The following is a 20,845-nucleotide window of genomic DNA, read 5'->3' as shown; positions in this document are numbered from 1 at the left end:
CGGTAAAATAATCAGTGTTGGACCATTATAGGCATAATCACTTCTATCCATTTTATACCACGTAATTCAACACCTTAAATATATAGCACTGTCAATCATACAATATTCATACAATATAATGAACAGTTTGGTAAAATAACTACTGAAACTGAACAGAAAACATCCCAGAGCACACCACAGATGATCTAGGAACCAACACATTTTCGGACCTACCCACCCCCCCGAATATTTTCTGCCTCGGTTAAAATACGCCTCTAGCTACGGCACTGATTGTGTAACTTAAGTTTCGTTTTCGATTCCAATATCTTAAAGGTAATACACATATATATAAAGACAACGTCTGATGACAGACACCATACAAGATACAAGGTACAAGAATCTTTATTTTTAGTCGGGTATGTGTTAACAAAAAACATTAGCTCAATGAGAGCTATTTTCCGACATGAAATAAATGATCTATGTTCTCGTTTAAAGTTGCCAATATGTTGATATTACACATTTATAAATGATTGAATTTCTCATTATTTCATACCATGCTTTCCTTTAAATTGTATATTATGATCCAATATTTGTAAATATGCAAGTCTGTATTTGTTCAATATGTCACTGAAAAGTGGTCCAAATAAATAATATATACAAGGGAGGTTACTGCGTGGAAGACAATAATAAAAAAGGGAACTGTTGATTGCCCTTTATGTTCTTGCGTATGTGTTGACTGTGTCAGAGAACTTCGGCAAAATAAAAACCGTAAACAAATATTCTGTGACTACTTAATCTTACATCTGTAGTAAGAGTTGAAAGTCAGTTCAAGTTATGTGACTTTCTCATGAAAAGATACTCAGGTATTATCCGAATAAATTGTGCAGATTCTATCCTGCATGTAGCAATCTAGCAGGTTTTTGAACACAGTTACTTGGTATTTGGACTGCATTTTTGGCCAGTCTAGCTACCTGAATCGGGCGAATGGTCCCTAGGGTGATCTCTTGGACTGAGAATCATAAAAATGTGTTTTATTACTCTATGATACCAATAATAATCAAATAATCCACTTTTAGCCGTATTTTAAAATATTTAATTTGTAAAAATGAACGACCAAAGGTGGATTATGTGTAAAATTGTGTATGATAGTATACCAGATGATTTTTATGATTCTCATTCCAAGTGATCACCCTATGGACCAAATCGCTCAAATCAGGTAGCTTGACTGGCCAAAAATGCTGTCCAAATACCAAGTAACTGTTTCTCTAGTATAGCTCCAGTGTCTTTTATGGGCTATGGGTATATATTGTGTTTATGGGCTATGGGTATATATTGCGTATTCTTGTAAAGTTTTAAAAAACATTTTCTATCCAGCCAATCCCAAGTAAAATCCCCGCCTGTGAATGTGTGCGTCAAACTAGCACTGTGATACTGTTTGTAAATATGTACACAATAATCATTGTTTGTAATAATCATTTTAGGAAAACCTTGTAGCTATTATTAGATACACAAATTATATTTACACGCCTGCGCAATTCAATGGGCTTCTCGACCACAAATGTACAAGTTTGTGTACAAAATGAAAGTATGGAAAATAAAATAAAAATAATAATGCTCAGTATGAACTCCAACTTATGATTGCCTTGTTACCATAGAAATGAATTGCAGCGGTCAGCAGGAGTTTCATCCTTACCTACTTTATAGAACTAGAAGGAGTTGCTTCCTTACCTACTTTATAGTACTAGAAGGAGTTGCTTCCTTACCTACTTTATAGTACTAGAAGGAGTTGCTTGCTTGCCTACTTTATAGAACTAGAAGGAGTTGCTTCCTTGCCTACTTTATAGAACTAGAAGGAGTTGCTTCCTTGCCTACTTTATAGAACTAGAAGGAGTTGCTTCCTTGCCTACTTTATAGTACTAGAAGGAGTTGCTTCCTTGCCTACTTTATAGTACTAGAAGGAGTTGCTTCCTTGCCCACTTTATAGAACTAGAAGGAGTTGCTTCCTTGCCTACTTTATAGAACTAGAAGGAGTTGCTTCCTTGCCTACTTTATAGAACTAGAAGGAGTTGCTTCCTTGCCTACTTTATAGAACTAGAAGGAGTTGCTTCCTTGCCATGCAATATAAAAATAGGAGTTACGTCCTTGCCCTACAATATAAGAATAGAAGGAGTTACGTCCTTGCCCAGGTCCTTGCCCTTCAATAGAAAAATGGAAACAGTTGCTTCCTTTCCTACACTATAGAACTAGAGGGAGTTGTATCCTTGCCCTACAATATAAAAAAAGAAGGAGTTGCGTCCTTGTCCTGCAGTATAAAAACAGATGTGTTCTTGCCCTTCAACATAATAACAGAAGGAGTGGATTCCATCTTGCGCATAGCTCTCGAATTAGATTCTTATGCTCACATGGGCTTTGCCTGTTACGTTTGTTCACTTGAGCTCCTGTTGTTATATTCTACCCATCTTTCATCAAATGTAGAAATATTGCTTGTTTTTGAGGGATTTATTAATGTGCAGAGCTGATGTGACAACCAGCTCAGTTCAAGGTCAAAGTCACACATACAAGGTCAAAGCTCATGACTGCATTTTATATTCTCCATTTCTTTTGAAGGATTTGACTTACTACAAATGTTCACCATATTGATATGATGTGGGGACAGACTGTCTAGTCTTATTTATGTTTCCTTAAAATAATTGCAAGTGTTTGTGCTTGTTTGAACTATTTGGCTAAAGCAGATGAATATTCAAACCAGTCATCTTAACAAGCCCTTAGCAAGCCTGAAAAACATATTACCTGAGTGCATGTTTTGTTCTTATTCCACCACTGTCAAAGGTGCTGTCCTCTGACAGACGGCTCGCAATATATGAAATGTGATTCTACTCATCCAAAATGTTCACAGCTCAAATTTAGCTTTCGACTACACATGCAAAATCGGAAAATGCAAGTTGATATTTAAGGTACTTGCAAAAATATCAAGTGCAAACTTAAATGAAAAAAATATTAATTTGAAAATTCTGTTTGTAGGCTTTTGTTTGCCTTTGTTTGTTTGCCCGGAAACATGCATTAATGATGAGATCTTCACAAGCATGATTTTTTACACTAGATTATATTTTGCGCACCTGGAAGGCTGGTATTTCTTGTTCACATCTGAAAAGGCTGTGACCTAGCAGTATTTGACTGGCATATCTCTCCGGTATATGATGAAGCACAAATTCAATTTCTTTGGGAAATTCAATGAACTGAAATTAAAGATGCACTATTACTCCCAACTTAGATTTGACACATTTAATACACTTGTTCTAATATACCCGAAAGGATGAACAGATGTCGAAAAGAATGGTTCTTATGAAGGATACTGAGTTTAATTTAAAAGAAATGCGCAGAAAACGCGGTACTTCGGCCTTATGAGACCTTAGTATTTGCAGTAAATCTTTTGGTGATAATTAAAGAAGTCCAACTTCAACACAAATTATTTATTTATGAAACAACGTTTGGCCATTCGGCCTTCATCAGGTTGTATGTATATAATGAACAGGAAATGACGTCAACATCAAATGACGTTAACGTTGATAACGTCAAAATATAGCATACGTTTTTGCGCAAAATAATGTCTTATAGGATCTAAAGAGATATAATTATACTGGTAAAATGCAATATAAATGCATAAACAAACATCAATAAACCAGTATAAACTATGCAACATTAAATAGGTTAAAACAGTTATAAACCAGATTAATTTTGTGATTTTTTTTTTTAATTCTGCAAGAAGAATTAAAATAATATTTTTGAATTCATACCATTAGGAATGACTGTGCCAAGAATGTGCATCCATTTACTCTCCTTTAATAATCGTTTCCAATTGTTCTTATTTTATCAATTGGCATAAAAGAAAAATCATTGATACTGTGGTCAGTAAATCTTTTAGCATTCACCAGTCATTTAATACTTTTGCTATTTCAGCTATTAAATACACAGTTATAATATTGCTAATAGTAATTAATATTTTGCAGATATGCATTATTTACTAAGTAGTTGAGGGTGTATCACCCAAAATTTATGTTTGTTATACATGTGTATGTATTGATTTTGAGTAAGAGTGTCACTTTAACTATTCAAATTGATAATTTATATTTACAAAATGATAATAATTATTGCATAAGTATAAGATAATGCATCCTAAAGAGCACATATTTCAAATTTAACTGAAATTGGTCCTGGATAGGTGATGTAAGAGCAAATTAAACTTTTTCTACTTTTAGGAAAATTCTATTTTCTGATGCAAAATTCATATTACTTATTTTTTTTATCAAGTAATGAATTTTAATTAAATGGTATCTTTACTAAAGAGTATAAACACCAAATATTGTTGAAATTGAATGAGTATTAGTCAGGGGCGTACCTAGGTCAAAATATAGCATACGCACAGTCTAGCGGGGTCTGGGGGGCATGCCCCCCCTCGGAAAATTTTGAAATCCAACATCGCATTTGGTGCTATCTAGGGGCCCTTTGGCACGTATAAAAGCATACAAATAGATGAATATTCACCTTAATTATTATTTTTTCCAAAAATCAATACTTGTATTTGATTTAAATAAACAAAAAGATCTGGGGTGATGGGTGGCGTCTCTATTTAACATCCAATCCGCTGAATAATTTAGATATTGCGTTGACCAGAAAGGCTTGCGCACCTCACCGGTATATTTAACCACATGCGGAGACTGAAACTGTCTCCATGCTATGCTTAACAGTATCTAGATAAGTTAATAAAATATTGTAACTTAACACAAATAGATCTATACTTAATTATTTTACTTTTAAAATGTATGGGAAAATATCTTTTCTTTCATGGGACTAAAATGATGATAACAATCAGCACATCGAACATTCATGCACACCTGACGATTTGTAAACATGATAAATAAACGCACATGTTAATGTGCTTTTGCATGAAATTTATCACTCAGGCATACAACTATCTTAATCGGATCAGTTATTTCTTACTCTTCTGATAAGCTCATATTCCAGTAGCTTCTTAAGTTTAATTTTTTCCTAATTGTTAAGTATGAGTGTTTTGATTGGACTAAATTTAAAAGCAAAAAAGTTAAAAAAAATCTTAAACTGAAGAAGCGAATGCAATATATTACCTAGACTTCAACAACATGTTACATAATAGTTATCGGTACGATATTAGGAAGAAATACAGTCAAACCAGTTTTAAGCGACCAGAACCAAAAACTAGGACAGTGTGTCTTTGAAAAAGGTGTTCAATTAATGCAGAACGCTGTTATAAGAGCGTTCTAGAATAGTTTCTTTTGGCATTAATCACTTGAACTCCTGGAATATTTCTCTCGTTACGGCATGGGTGAGACCGTCGACCTGCAAATAAATCTTTATTGTGTTTTCGCACTTATGCCATTTAAATATATTCGGCCAATGATCCGGTGCTAATTAGATTAAAGGTTTTCATTTGTTTCATTAGGATTTTCTTATAATTGTGGAAACGATCAATAATTATTTAATTTTAATATCTTTAATGCATGCGCATGTAAATAAGTTAGCATAAATGCTACACGATTATTTGGTAAAAACGCACGTGATGAATCAGCTCACATACAGTATTAATGTATTCAGATATTAACCCGTTCACTGGCAGGCAAGTCGTGTACATGCGCGATATTTTTTCAACTTCCGATTTTGTTTTCTCACACTCCCTCCACCTTTTGGTAATATCATTGTGAAAATGTCAAACAACTTGGATCTAAATGAGACGTCTCATTCGGATCTAAGTTGTTTGAATATATAACGATACTCGGGGTAAGGCAGTGAACGGGTTAAAACCTACATGGTATTACCAATGTAGTTTTATGATTGGTGCATTGCAGCACAAACTATTTGTTTTATTCCTTGATTACACTACCTTTGGAAGCAGCAGATACTGTGCCTTGTACCGTCCATTGCCTTTCAACAGCCGTGCGTCTAGACCAACAAGAAAATGGTCTACGAACGAGCCGAGATAGTAAACAAACGGTTGTGGATAAGTTAAGAGAAGAATTTCGATAAGGATGTTTTAATAAACCATGCGAGATATATCATAACATTATATAATACTGACCTGGAAGGGAACTTATACTGGTGAACGTTGTTCCAAGTTGCGGTTAATAGCTCTTTCTTCTCACTGTCGTCTAGTTTTTGCCCGAAAATATCACTGTAAGGCGGATTAAATGTCTGTTCAGTCATTTTTAAAAGTCCCGCCTTGTAAACATCATTCGGATCATTTACCCGGAGGTCAACAGGATCCACACCGATTTGGCAGGTTATGGGACTTTACTTTTTATTGCATTTTTGGAACTTTTATTTTTTCGCTTTTTTTCTGAAGAAGTGTACGCATTGGCGTACTGGCGTATGCCTGGGTACGCGCCTGTTAGTTATGTAAGTGTTACAGTTATCATATTGTCTGTACATTTAAACATTGCAGTTAATGAAATTTATTTCAAAGAATATCTAAATGAAGACTTGAAAAATGTACTTCTGCCCAAATTGTGTAAGTAAATTTGAAATTTTAATGTTTAAATTGTACAATTTCTTTGTTTTAGAAACATCCACTACTTAAAATTATACCAGTTTCAGTTTGTATGACTTTATTTAATTATTATTATCATGCTGAAACTCCCCTATGAAGGCTTCAAGGTAATGGTTAATTATTGATATTTGCCAATATATGGTATCTAGTTAGCCCTTCTATTCTACTAAGCTGAAAACTACATGTTTGCACAAGTTTACTATAATGTGATTTTAAGGGCAAACAACTGTATTGTCCGTTATTGAATATCAACTTAGTGTTTGAGAGGTAAAGCTTTATATGCCATAGCTTGTACTAGTTGTAATGTGTATTGACAGGGAATGGGTGGATTTAAGGAATGAGAAAACTTTACTATAGGACTATGCGGTGAGATCTTTGTCTTTTGTTTAATCTTGCTCTGTGCCAACGGCAATAACATAAGCCAAAAAGTTTTTTACTTCATATTTAAGTACTGGTATGTACAGTTTTTTATTATATTTTGAGCAGTTTCAGTTAATGGTTTATGATAAAAATTATAAACACTGGCAGTATAAAACACATATTCATAGTTTAAGGATCATTTTAAGCAATTACATTGACAATAAAGCTATACAAAGAGTGAGAAATAAACAGAAAAGGCACTTTTACTATATAACATTTAAACTCTATATTGAATGCATTATTTTTTATAATTACATTTTTTTACATATATATATATGAACTGCATACCCCAAAGCAAGTTGTGTGGACAAATTCCTTCCACAAAAGTACACATGCACACAAAACTGTAAGAAAAGATATCTGTCGACATATTCAACAATGAAAAACATGCTGTTTCCATGTTCATAAGTGTGTTTTCAAGTATTGTGTTATGTCCTACTCTTTGGTAAAAGACTTCCGGAGACCATTCTTTGGTTATTGCTTTCAAAATATCTATAATCAATTTAAAAAACAATGCCTTAGATAATGAGTTAAAATGTACATGGTAAAAATGCATTTGGAACCCACGTTTTCCATAAAACTTTTAGTCTAAAACAAAGAATGTTGCTCTTATTATAACAGTATAATGCACACATACCATTGTGATATTTCAAAGATTTTAGACATAAATGTATAATATCACAACCTTGACACATCAAGTGTACATTTGGAAGTTCACTCAAGGCTTCCATAGTTGCTTTATTTGAAACAAGCTCACAAGGATGTTCTTATCCTATCACACAATTGACCTGAGTGGCCAAACCAATAACCAGTACTGCAACTTGTCAAGATCATTAGGCGAGGTTTTTAAGTTAAACAATTGGATAATGCAACAATGTGCTTTGATTTATTTTTTAGATATAATCCTGTAGTTGGTTGACAACTGGCGACTGGTCAATTGTAAAACAATATAAGTTAACCAGGCATCAAGAACAGTTTGTTAGCTGTTTTGTTAACAGCTGTCCGCCTGAGTATAGATTTTCTTTTGTGAGTTTGTCTTCAATAAACATATATGAATTGAATGGATATTGAGTCACGTTTATATTTTGTATACTGGTTGACATCCTTGCTCAAACAACAGTTTTTGTACATAGACATCATGTCCTAATGTAAAAGCCTGGTTATAGGCCTTACAAAACGCCTTATTCTGTCATTAACCATCTAGTCATTAAATGACACATAAAAATGAATATTTCAGTTGTAAGTAGCGTCTGCATATGATGCTACTGATTATCTCTTCTGCTTCACCTACAACCATCCTAAAGACTGACATTGTAAATTTTGCAGGGTTTCAAATGAATAAACTGTATGGTTTAAAATCCTTCCATTTTTTCAATTCTTGCTTAGCTCAGTCAAATAATATTTGATATTTCTGCTTGATATTTCAAATAATAATTTGTGTAACTGATTTTGAACACACTATTTTACCATATGTTCACAGGATTTGTGCGGGTGTATGGGCAGGTTCGATAATGGGGCCCCCGTCGGCAGGGAGGGGTCAGTGGTTGAGATGGCTCATGTCCCTAAGCCTGTTTATGCTGTGTGTGATGATGTACATCGCCTTCTCCAACATGAGTCTCCCTCCTGTCATACAGATGGGAATCAGTGACTGGGCACCGTACAGGACACACCCTCTCAAGGACAAGGTATCACAAATATCAAAGTTAAAATTCAGCACTGGTTGACTGGTTGAGATTATTGGCATCACAGGGGCCAGAAACAAATTATTTTTGTTTATTTAAGCCTATAATTATGTATATACATATAAGAAAAAAAAATGTTTCTGCCCCCTGTGATTGGCATTGATGAATGTTATTGAACAACATGGCATTTCTTTAATTCCAAAATGCTTTCATCACATTTCCAGTTATCTGTGAAAAAGCACAGAGGCCCCATTTTATGGTTCAGGTCCCGTAGCCTGATTATTACATATATATATTACATTATTATATATAGGGTATTGACAAATAAATTGTAATGATACTGTGTAACCTTCAGCTATTTAGGGAAAAGTACAACACAGCTTTTTTCACATTTTATTGTGAAACATGGAAAATATCAATAGCATTTTTCTGCATTTCATCAACTGGTCTGTAAGTAAAACTATACTTTTCACAATATCAGAAATTGTCGGCTCTCTTTGGGGGGGGGGGCATATTGTATTACAATTTTTGGGTGTATAGAGGGCATCCATTGCTTCCAGTGATATTCTTGTTAAAACCTGGCTTAATCCCTAGACAGTGTCAGCTTTGAATTGTTTTCCTGTAATAGACAATAAAAACTCACTTCACTCATTGAAAGTTTTTGGACGGAGTGCTATGAACAATATGATCTTTCATAATTAAAAATTTAAACTCATGAAAATTAAGCCATCATTAATAAAACAGATGGTTTAAAGCTAGACTGTGGACTCAGATACCGGTGTGTGCCAAAATTTAAACCCTGTTATAAACTGCATGCACCACTAGTTTGCCATGGCCTGAGGCAGCATGTAGTTCAGACATTAAATAATCTGAAAGTATTAAATATTGTTATTGTAATAAATGGATAAAAAATATGTTGAAATTAAAATTGAATGTACATAAAAACTTTTAACAGGGTGTAAACACAGACTGTTGGGGCCGAATTTTCAAGCGACAAATTTAATTTTAAAAGAGAACTTTGTGGTCCTCTTTTCTTAAGCAAGTGGAAAATGTAATACATACCTTAAATATACTGAAAGAAACCCAAATAATCTATGATTCCATTTACAATCAATATAAACATTTTTAACATCATCCTGAAAACTTTCGGATTTTGTTGAAGTTCGCATTTCAGACATTTCAACTAACGAGACATTCAATCGCAAAACATAATAAACAATAATTGTCATATTAAATTCTTTTTCAGATTTACATATTAGAAACTTTTTTGACTGAAATAAAATTTGTCTGTGCCGCCATAGAAAGCTTAATATAGTATTAAGACTGTGTAACAGGGAGCCAGTGTGCGCTGTTTTGACAGTGCGAATCAATCACAACTGAGTGGTCAAGTGACAGAATACCCTTCGTAGAGCCCTAAATGGTCTCTTTAAAGGAAGGGACATCATTGAGGGTGATTCAGGCAATAACTTCACTGTGTTAATTGACTTTGTTTGTTTATTCTACATGCGTTGAGTATATTTAATTCTCAGCAATGAACACATGCCCACGTCACACAGAAACAAAAAAAACACACACGCACTGTATCTTAGCTTCAACTACATAGGTTGAAGTCGGCCAACTATTCACCATTAAACAATCTTGCTCAATCAGCTATGGATAAAAGCAAGAGCATCATTGTTATATTTGTAAATGACTTCATTCATAAAACTGATGCTAAGTACATAATAAATTATTTATGATGGTCTTTCTGGTCATTTACAATTTCTGCAAATAAAAACTTTGAAATTCGGGTCAATTGAAAGCCCTGTATATGTACGAGGCAAGTACTTACTCTAAATTGTGATACATTTCAGGGTTGGTTTGAAAGAACATGTCTACAGGGGACAGGGCCACTTGGACTAGAGGGCATTCCAGATGTTATAGTAGACTGGCGCCACTCCAAACATGTGGAATGCAGGTATATGTTAGCACATTAAACAGTGGTTGATATAAGCACATTATACAGTGGCTGATATAAGCACATTATACAGTGATCAATATTAGCACATCATATAGTGGCTGATATAAGCAGATAATACAGTGGTCGATATAAGCTCATTATTCTATGGTTGATATAAGCTCATTATTCTATGGTTGATATAAGCACATCATACAGTGGTCCATATTAGCACATTATACAGTGGTCCATATTAGCACACTATACAGTGGTCCATATTAACACACTATACAGTGGTCCATATTAGCACATCATACAGTGGTCCATATTAGCACATTATACAGTGGTCCATATTAGCGCACTATACAGTGGTCCATATTAGCACATCATACAGTGGTCCATATTAGCACATAATACAGTGGTCCATATTAGCACACTATACAGTGGTCCATATTAGCACACTATACAGTGGTTGATATTGGCACACTATACAGTGGTTGATATTAGCACACTATACAGTGGTTGATATTGGCACACTATACAGTGGTTGATATTGGCACACTATACAGTGGTTGATATTAGCACACTATACAGTGGTTGATATTAGCACATTATACAGTGGTTGATATTAGCACATCATACAGTGGTCCATATTAGCACATTATACAGTGGTCCATATTAGCACACTATACAGTGGTCCATATTAGCACACTATACAGTGGTTGATATTGGCACACTATACAGTGGTTGATATTAGCACACTATACAGTGGTTGATATTGGCACACTATACAGTGGTTGATATTGGCACACTATACAGTGGTTGATATTAGCACACTATACAGTGGTTGATATTAGCACACTATATAGTGGTTGATATTAGCTAACTATACAGTGGTCCATATTAGCACACTATACAGTGGTCAATATTAGCACACTATACAGTGGTTGATATTAGCACACTATACAGTGGTTGATATTAGCACACTATACAGTGGTTGATATTGGCACACTATACAGTGGTTGATATTAGCACACTATACAGTGGTTGATATTAGCACACTATATAGTGGTTGATATTAGCTAACTATACAGTGGTCCATATTAGCACACTATACAGTGGTTGATATTAGCACACTATACAGTGGTTGATATTAGCACACTATACAGTGGTTGATATTAGCACACTATACAGTGGTTGATATTAGCACACTATACAGTGGTTGATATTGGCACACTATACAGTGGTTGATATAAGCACATTATACAGTGGTCGATATAAGCACATCATACAGTGGTCCATATTAGCACATTATACATTGGTCCATATAAGCGCACTATACAGTGGTCCATATTAGCGCACTATACAGTGGTCCATATAAGCGCACTATACAGTGGTCCATATTAGCGCACTATACAGTGGTCCATATTAGCGCACTATACATTGGTCCATATTAGCACACTATACAGTGGTCCATATAAGCACACTATACAGTGGTCCATATTAGCACACTATACAGTGGTTGATATTAGCACACTATACAGTGGTTGATATAAGCACATTATACAGTGGTCGATATTAGCACATTATACAGTGGTCCATATTAGCGCACTATACAGTGGTCCATATTAGCGCACTATACAGTGGTTGATATTAGCACATTATACAGTGGTTGATATTAGCACATTATACAGTGGTCCATATTAGCACATTATACAGTGGTCCATATTAGCACACTATACAGTGGTCCATATTAGCACACTATACAGTGGTCCATATTAGCACACTATACAGTGGTCCATATTAGCGCACTATACAGTGGTCCATATTAGCACACTATACAGTGGTTGATATTAGCACATTATACAGTGGTTGATATTAGCACATTATACAGTGGTCCATATTAGCACATTATACAGTGGTCCATATTAGCGCACTATACAGTGGTCGATATTAGCACATTATACAGTGGTCCATATTAGCGCATTATACAGTGGTCCATATTAGCACATTATACAGTGGTCCATATTAGCGCACTATACAGTGGTCCATATTAGCACATTATACAGTGGTCCATATTAGCACATTATACAGTGGTCCATATTAGCACATTATACAGTGGTCCATATTAGCACACTATACAGTGGTCGATATTAGCGCACTATACAGTGGTCCATATTAGCGCACTATACAGTGGTCCATATTAGCGCACTATACAGTGGTCCATATTAGCGCACTATACAGTGGTCCATATTAGCGCACTATACAGTGGTCCATATTAGCGCACTATACAGTGGTCCATATTAGCACACTATACAGTGGTCCATATTAGCGCACTATACAGTGGTCCATATTAGCACACTATACAGTGGTCCATATTAGCACATTATACAGTGGTCCATATTAGCACACTATACAGTGGTCCATATTAGCACATTATACAGTGGTCCATATTAGCACACTATACAGTGGTCCATATTAGCGCACTATACAGTGGTCCATATTAGCACACTATACAGTGGTCCATATTAGCACATTATACAGTGGTCCATATTAGCACACTATACAGTGGTCCATATTAGCACATTATACAGTGGTCCATATTAGCGCACTATACAGTGGTCCATATAAGCGCACTATACAGTGGTCCATATTAGCACACTATACAGTGGTCCATATTAGCACATTATACAGTGGTCCATATTAGCACATTATACAGTGGTCCATATTAGCACACTATACAGTGGTTGATATTAGCACACTATACAGTGGTCCATATTAGCACACTATACAGTGGTCCATATTAGCGCACTATACAGTGGTCCATATTAGCACACTATACAGTGGTTGATATTAGCACACTATACAGTGGTCCATATTAGCACACTATACAGTGGTCCATATTAGCACACTATACAGTGGTTGATATTAGCACACTATACAGTGGTCCATATTAGCACACTATACAGTGGTCCATATTAGCGCACTATACAGTGGTCCATATTAGCACACTATACAGTGGTCCATATTAGCACACTATACAGTGGTCCATATTAGCACATTATACAGTGGTCCATATTAGCGCACTATACAGTGGTCCATATTAGCACATTATACAGTGGTCCATATTAGCACACTATACAGTGGTCCATATTAGCACACTATACAGTGGTTGATATTAGCACACTATACAGTGGTCCATATTAGCACATTATACAGTGGTTGATATTAGCACACTATACAGTGGTTGATATAAGCACATTATACAGTGGTCGATATTAGCACACTATACAGTGGTCCATATTAGCACACTTTACAGTGGTTGATATTAGCACACTATACAGTGGTCCATATTAGCACACTATACAGTGGTTGATATTAGCACACTATACAGTGGTTGATATAAGCACATTATACAGTGGTCCATATTAGCACATTATACAGTGTTCCATATTAGCACATTATACAGTGGTTGATATTAGCACACTATACAGTGGTCGATATTAGCACATTATACAGTGGTCCATATTAGCGCACTATACAGTGGTCCATATTAGCACACTATACAGTGGTCCATATTAGCACACTATACAGTGGTCGATATTAGCACACTATACAGTGGTCCATATTAGCGCACTATACAGTGGTCCATATTAGCACACTATACAGTGGTCCATATTAGCGCACTATACAGTGGTCCATATTAGCACACTATACAGTGGTCGATATTAGCACATTATACAGTGGTCCATATTAGCACACTATACAGTGGTCGATATTAGCACATTATACAGTGGTCCATATTAGCACACTATACAGTGGTCGATATTAGCACATTATACAGTGGTCCATATTAGCGCACTATACAGTGGTTGATATTAGCACACTATACAGTGGTTGATATTAGCACACTATACAGTGGTCCATATTAGCACACCATACAGTGGTTGATATTAGCACACTATACAGTGGTCCATATTAGCACACTATACAGTGGTTGATATTAGCACACTATACAGTGCTCCATATTAGCACACCATACAGTGGTTGATATTAGCACATTATACAGTGGTCCATATTAGCACACTATACAGTGGTCCATATTAGCACACTATACAGTGGTCCATATTAGCACACTATACAGTGGTCCATATTAGCACACTATACAGTGGTCCATATTAGCGCACTATACAGTGGTCCATATTAGCGCACTATACAGTGGTCCATATTAGCACACTATACAGTGGTCGATATTAGCACATTATACAGTGGTCCATATTAGCGCACTATACAGTGGTCCATATTAGCACACTATACAGTGGTCCATATTAGCACACTATACAGTGGTCCATATTAGCGCACTATACAGTGGTCCATATTAGCGCACTATACAGTGGTCCATATTAGCACACTATACAGTGGTTGATATTAGCACACTATACAGTGGTCCATATTAGCACATTATACAGTGGTTGATATTAGCACACTATACAGTGGTTGATATAAGCACATTATACAGTGGTCAATATTAGCACACTATACAGTGGTCCATATTAGCACACTATACAGTGGTTGATATTAGCACACTATACAGTGGTCCATATTAGCACACTATACAGTGGTTGATATTAGCACACTATACAGTGGTTGATATAAGCACATTATACAGTGGTCCATATTAGCACATTATACAGTGTTCCATATTAGCACATTATACAGTGGTTGATATTAGCACACTATACAGTGGTCCATTTTAGCACACTATACAGTGGTTGATATTAGCACACTATACAGTGGTTGATATTAGCACACTATACAGTGGTTGATATTAGCACACTATACAGTGGTTGATATTAGCACACTATACAGTGGTTGATATTGGCACACTATACAGTGGTCCATATCAGCACACTATACAGTGGTTAATATTAGCACACTATATAGTGGTCGATTTAAGCACATTATATAGTGGTCGATATTAGCACATTATACAGTGGTCGATTTAAGCACATTATACAGTGGTTGATATTAGCGCATTATACAGTGGTCGATTTAAGCACATTATACAGTGGTCCATTTAAGCACATTATATAGTGGCCATTATACTGTGGCCGATATCAGCACATTATACAGTGGTCCATTTAAGCACATTATACAGTGGTTGATATTAGCGCATTATACAGTGGTCGATTTAAGCACATTATACAGTGGTCCATTTAAGCACATTATATAGTGGCCATTATACTGTGGCCGATATCAGCACATTATACAGTGGTCGATTTAAGCACATTATATAATGGCCAATATTAGCACATTATACAGTGGTCGATATTAGCACATTATACAGTGGTGGATATTTGCACATTAAACAGTGGTCGATATCGGCACATTATACAGTGGTCGATATATGCACATTATACAGTGGTCGATATCGGCACATTATACAGTGGTGGATATATGCACATTATACGGTGGTCGATATCGGCACATTATTCAGTGGTCGATTTAAGCACATTATACAGTGGTTGATATTAGCACATTATACAGTGGTCGATTTTAGCACATTATACAGTGGTCGATTTAAGCACATTATATAGTGGCCATTATACTGTGGCCGATATCAGCACATTATACAGTGGTCAATTTAAGCACATTATATAATGGCCAATATTAGCACATTATACAGTGGTCGATATTAGCACATTATACAGTGGTGGATATATACACATTAAACAGTGGTCGATATCGGCACATTATACAGTGGTGGATATATGCACATTATACAGTGGTCGATATCGGCACATTATACAGTGGTGGATATATGCACATTATACAGTGGTCGATATCGGCACCTTATACAGTGGTGGATATATGCACATGATACGGTGGTCGATATCGGCACATTATACAGTGGTGGATATATGCACATTATACGGTGGTCGATATCGGCACATTATACAGTGGTGGATATATGCACATTATACGGTGGTCGATATCGGCACATTATACAGTGGTGGATATATGCACATTATACGGTGGTCGATATCGGCACATTATACAGTGGTGGATATATGCACATTATACAGTGGTCGATATCGGCACATTCTACAGTGGTGGATATATGCACATTATAAAGTGGTCGATATCGGCACACTATACAGTGGTGGATATATGCACATTATAAAGTGGTCGATATCGGCACACTATACAGTGGTGGATATATGCACATTATACAGTGGTCGATATCGGCACACTATTCAGTGGTGGATATATGCAAATTATACAGTGGTCGATATCGGCACACTATACAGTGGTGGATTTATGCACATTATACAGGGTTGATATTAGCTCATTATTGTATGATTGATTATACCTTTTTTTTCAACCTCTTTTTTGACATCTCCGAGGGAAAGCTTGCATATGAACATGTGAGTTTCGGCCTGCAACCATCTATTTTCACATAGCATCCTATTTACTTGTCGATCAATGGAAAGTGACTTTAGTCAAACCAGGAGGTTTTGATGGTTTCCAGCTTGCTTCCTGAAAATGATTGGTCAATTAAGGAAACCATTATCTATTTTTAACTGAATTAAATAAATTGACTGAATTCAGTTTGCCAAATTAGACAAAATGAGTTTCCAATTCTTATTTTCAATTCATTATGCATCTCTTTTAAACTAATTGCATATTTTGTCTTTTCTTATGGGTTTTGTTGCACATTGATGTTGTTAAAACAATTGTGTTTTCTATGATTTTAATTGCATATTTACACAAATACGCACCTTATCTGTAACTGTGATTTACAGATTCAGGCTTGTTGCTCTAAACTCTTTATTTTGATGACTTCTATTATAAGTAAATAAAGTCTGAAGTATGAATACATGTTTCATCCTGATTATGTTTGTTCTTGTAAATATTTAAACATTCCAGTAATATTTATTTTATGTTATAAATGACATCTCCAGCATGAAATTAAATGTCCTTATATATTTGTTATATATATATTACTTATGTCATAATTACTTTTGACTTGGTGTCATAATAAATAGCATTAAAAATGTGTGCACTTTATGGCAACATTTTATGTATTTAGGGCTATAAATCATGAAATAAGTATTTACATTTTATGAATCATCGCCAAGATTTTGCCTTGACTTAAGAAAACCTGTTTAATACATTCTGTGTTGAATGACAAGTTGTCTAGTATCCATTATGTGACTCAAGTATTGGGTGGTCGGTCTTCAAGAGAATTTATTGATACTTGAGCATTTTCCTTCAAAATGGAAGAGCTATTCAGACTTTTAGGGTCCACAATGTTGATATAGAACCACTTCTGCTAAGATACTCAAAATTGTTGATGCCATTGGACTGCACAAGCTATGATTCTTGATTAAAATGCATTGTTATGTTATATTTTATTATTGGATACAGGTCAGAGTCATATCCTAAGTACAAAACCTTTTCTTTTTTTTATTATGTCTCCCCCTCTCTGGGGGAGACATATTGTTTTTGCCCTGTCCGTCAGTCCGGTAGTCCGGTAGTCCGTCAGTCCGTCAGTCCGTCCGTACGTCACACTTCATTTCCGATCGATAACTGGAAAACCGCATGACCTAGGATCACCAAACTTGGTAGGGAGGTTGGTCATGAGGTGTAGAAGATCCCTATTGTTTTTGGGGTCACTAGGTCAAAGGTCAAGGTCGCGGCGACCCCCAATGTAAAAAACAATTCCGCTCAATATCTTGACAATGGTTTGACCTAGGTTCACCAAACTTGGTAGGGAGGTTGGTCATGAGGTGTAGAAGATCCCTATTGTTTTTGGGGTCACTAGGTCAAAGGTCAAGGTCGCGGCGACCCCCAATGTAAAAAACATTTCCGCTCAATATCTTGAGAATGGTTTGACCTAGGTTCACCAAACTTGGTAGGGAGGTTGGTCATGAGGTGTAGAAGATCCCTATTGTTTTTGGGGTCACTAGGTCAAAGGTCAAGGTCGCGGCGACCCCCAATGTAAAAAACATTTCCGCTCAATATCTTGAGAATGGTTTGACCTAGGTTCACCAAACTTGGTAGGGAGGTTGGTCGTGAGGTGTAGAGGATCCCTATTGTTTTTGGGGTCACTAGGTCAAAGGTCAAGGTCGCGGCGACCCCCAATGTAAAAAACATTTCCGCTCAATATCTTGAGAATGGTTTGACCTAGGTTCACCAAACTTGGTAGGGAGGTTGGTCGTGAGGTGTAGAGGATCCCTATTGTTTTTGGGGTCACTAGGTCAAAGGTCAAGGTCGCGGCGACCCCAATATAAAAAACATTTCTGCTCAAAATCTTGAGAACGGTTTGACCTAGGTTCACCAAACTTGGTAGGGAGGTTGGTCGTGAGGTGTAGAGGATCCCTATTGTTTTTGGGGTCACTAGGTCAAAGGTCAAGGTCGCGGCGACCCCCAATGTAAAAAACATTTCCGCTCAATATCTTGAGAATGGTTTGACCTAGGTTCACCAAACTTGGTAGGGAGGTTGGTCGTGAGGTGTAGAGGATCCCTATTGTTTTTGGGGTCACTAGGTCAAAGGTCAAGGTCGCGGCGACCCCCAATGTAAAAAACATTTCCGCTCAATATCTTGAGAATGGTTTGACCTAGGTTCACCAAACTTGGTAGGGAGGTTGGTCGTGAGATGTAGAGGATCCCTATTGTTTTTGGGGTCACTAGGTCAAAGGTCAAGGTCGCGGCGACCCCCAATATAAAAAACATTTCTGCTCAAAATCTTGAGAACGGTTTGACCTAGGTTCACCAAACTTGGTAGGGAGGTTGGTCATGAGGTGTAGAAGATCCCTATTGTTTTTGGGGTCACTAGGTCAAAGGTCAAGGTCGCGGCGACCCCCAATGTAAAAAACATTTCAGCTCAATATCTTGAGAATGGTTTGACCTAGGTTCACCAAACTTGGTAGGGAGGTTGATCATGAGGTTTAGAAAACTCCTATATTTTGGGGGGTCACAAGGTCAAAGGTCAACGTCGCTGTGACCTCTAATGTAAAAAAATATTTCCGTGCAATATCAGGAGAATGCTTTGATCTAGGTTCACCAAACTTTGAAGTGAGGTTGGTCATGATGTCTAGTTGATTTTGCAATCAGTTGGTCAAAGGTCAAGGTCACTGACCTTGAGGTGAAGAACCGGTTTCTGCTCAATAACTCAAGAACGTTTACACCCAGGAACTTCATACTTGGTATGCCAGTTAGTCATGACTAGTTGATGGCCCCTATTGATTTTGGGATCCATCATTGATTATTTCTCACCTACGACCACACAATGGGGGAGACATGCGCTTTTTCAAAAAAGCAATCTCTAGTTTTGTAAATTATTTGACTAATGTGTGGTCTTTGTTTCCATTGAACTGATTACTGGGTACTGCCAAGCCCTATTTGTTCTAACAGACATGAAAAAGTGTCATTTTGTGAGTATTTTGTCAGATTTTTTTACCTGAACAATGTGTTACCTGACTCAACAGTTGTAAAAATGCAACTTATTTCTCTGATTGTCTCTATTCTGTGTACAGATCAACTGCTTACAATATCATAGCATTCCTCAGCTATCCTCAGCTAATAAATGGTAATGCATAATTCAGTGGAATAAAGCATTCAGTAGAAATTATACTTAGTACTGTTATTCTAGGGACCTATACCTGACGTTCATCAAGTTGCTAGAAGTTCGCCAGGAGGAGGGATCTGTCGACCTTCCCGACCCCTTCAAGGTCAAGGTCAGGTCCTGGCTTGCCAACGACAACAGTCTCTTTCAGCACATATATGATCAGGTACATAGGACAAGTGATACGCCTGGGCCCTGTTTCATTAAAGATATTACCCATTTATCGAAATTATCTATATGCCATATTTGCGTTATTTTGCTATTTATTCCTGTGAATTAAACTTCAGACAGAAGGTAAGGTAAGTTATAACTCCTCGTTATTATCCCCCTCCGGCCTGTAAAGAATAGGGATAAGCCCTAGGGTGACCCTTAGGCAACTGCAGATCCTCTGGGGCCACCGCATTTATCTCTCCATTTCTGGGGGCTATGGCCGCGGTATCCTAGCTGTTGAGCAAATGTGACTGAGGCTAAGAGCATTTTATTTCTATGTAAGTAGTTTAGTGAGTTTAAAACAAATGGTTTTAAATGTCATTCTGTAGGATCTGATAAAAGTAATATTTTGTTACTGTTAATGATAATCAATTTGTAAATTCATTATGGATAATTGTCAACGTCAGAGG

At 36.4% G+C, this 20,845-nt stretch overlaps 1 protein-coding gene across 3 annotated transcripts in view; it reads left to right on the top strand.

Moving 5' to 3' along the window:
• The first annotated feature begins 332 nt into the window (after positions 1–332).
• The window catches only part of LOC128217366 (uncharacterized), a 29,051-nt gene continuing 8,538 nt past the window's right edge, over positions 333–20,845 (top strand). Inside the window, exons 1-4 of one of the 3 annotated variants that reach the window (XM_052924482.1) lie at positions 333–369; positions 8,457–8,661; positions 10,512–10,615; positions 20,253–20,391. In XM_052924482.1, the coding sequence (XP_052780442.1) occupies positions 344–369; positions 8,457–8,661; positions 10,512–10,615; positions 20,253–20,391 (474 nt within the window). In that variant the 5' untranslated portion in view covers positions 333–343. Of the gene's footprint in view, positions 370–713; positions 843–6,727; positions 6,923–8,456; positions 8,662–10,511; positions 10,616–20,252; positions 20,392–20,845 lie in introns of those variants that run through there. The other 2 variants (XM_052924484.1, XM_052924481.1) reach the window with 2 other exon arrangements.

This window comes from Mya arenaria, chromosome 14 (assembly GCF_026914265.1).
Source record: "Mya arenaria isolate MELC-2E11 chromosome 14, ASM2691426v1".
Taxonomy (NCBI): domain Eukaryota; kingdom Metazoa; phylum Mollusca; class Bivalvia; order Myida; family Myidae; genus Mya; species Mya arenaria.
This window is presented reverse-complemented; position numbering and strand designations above follow the sequence as displayed.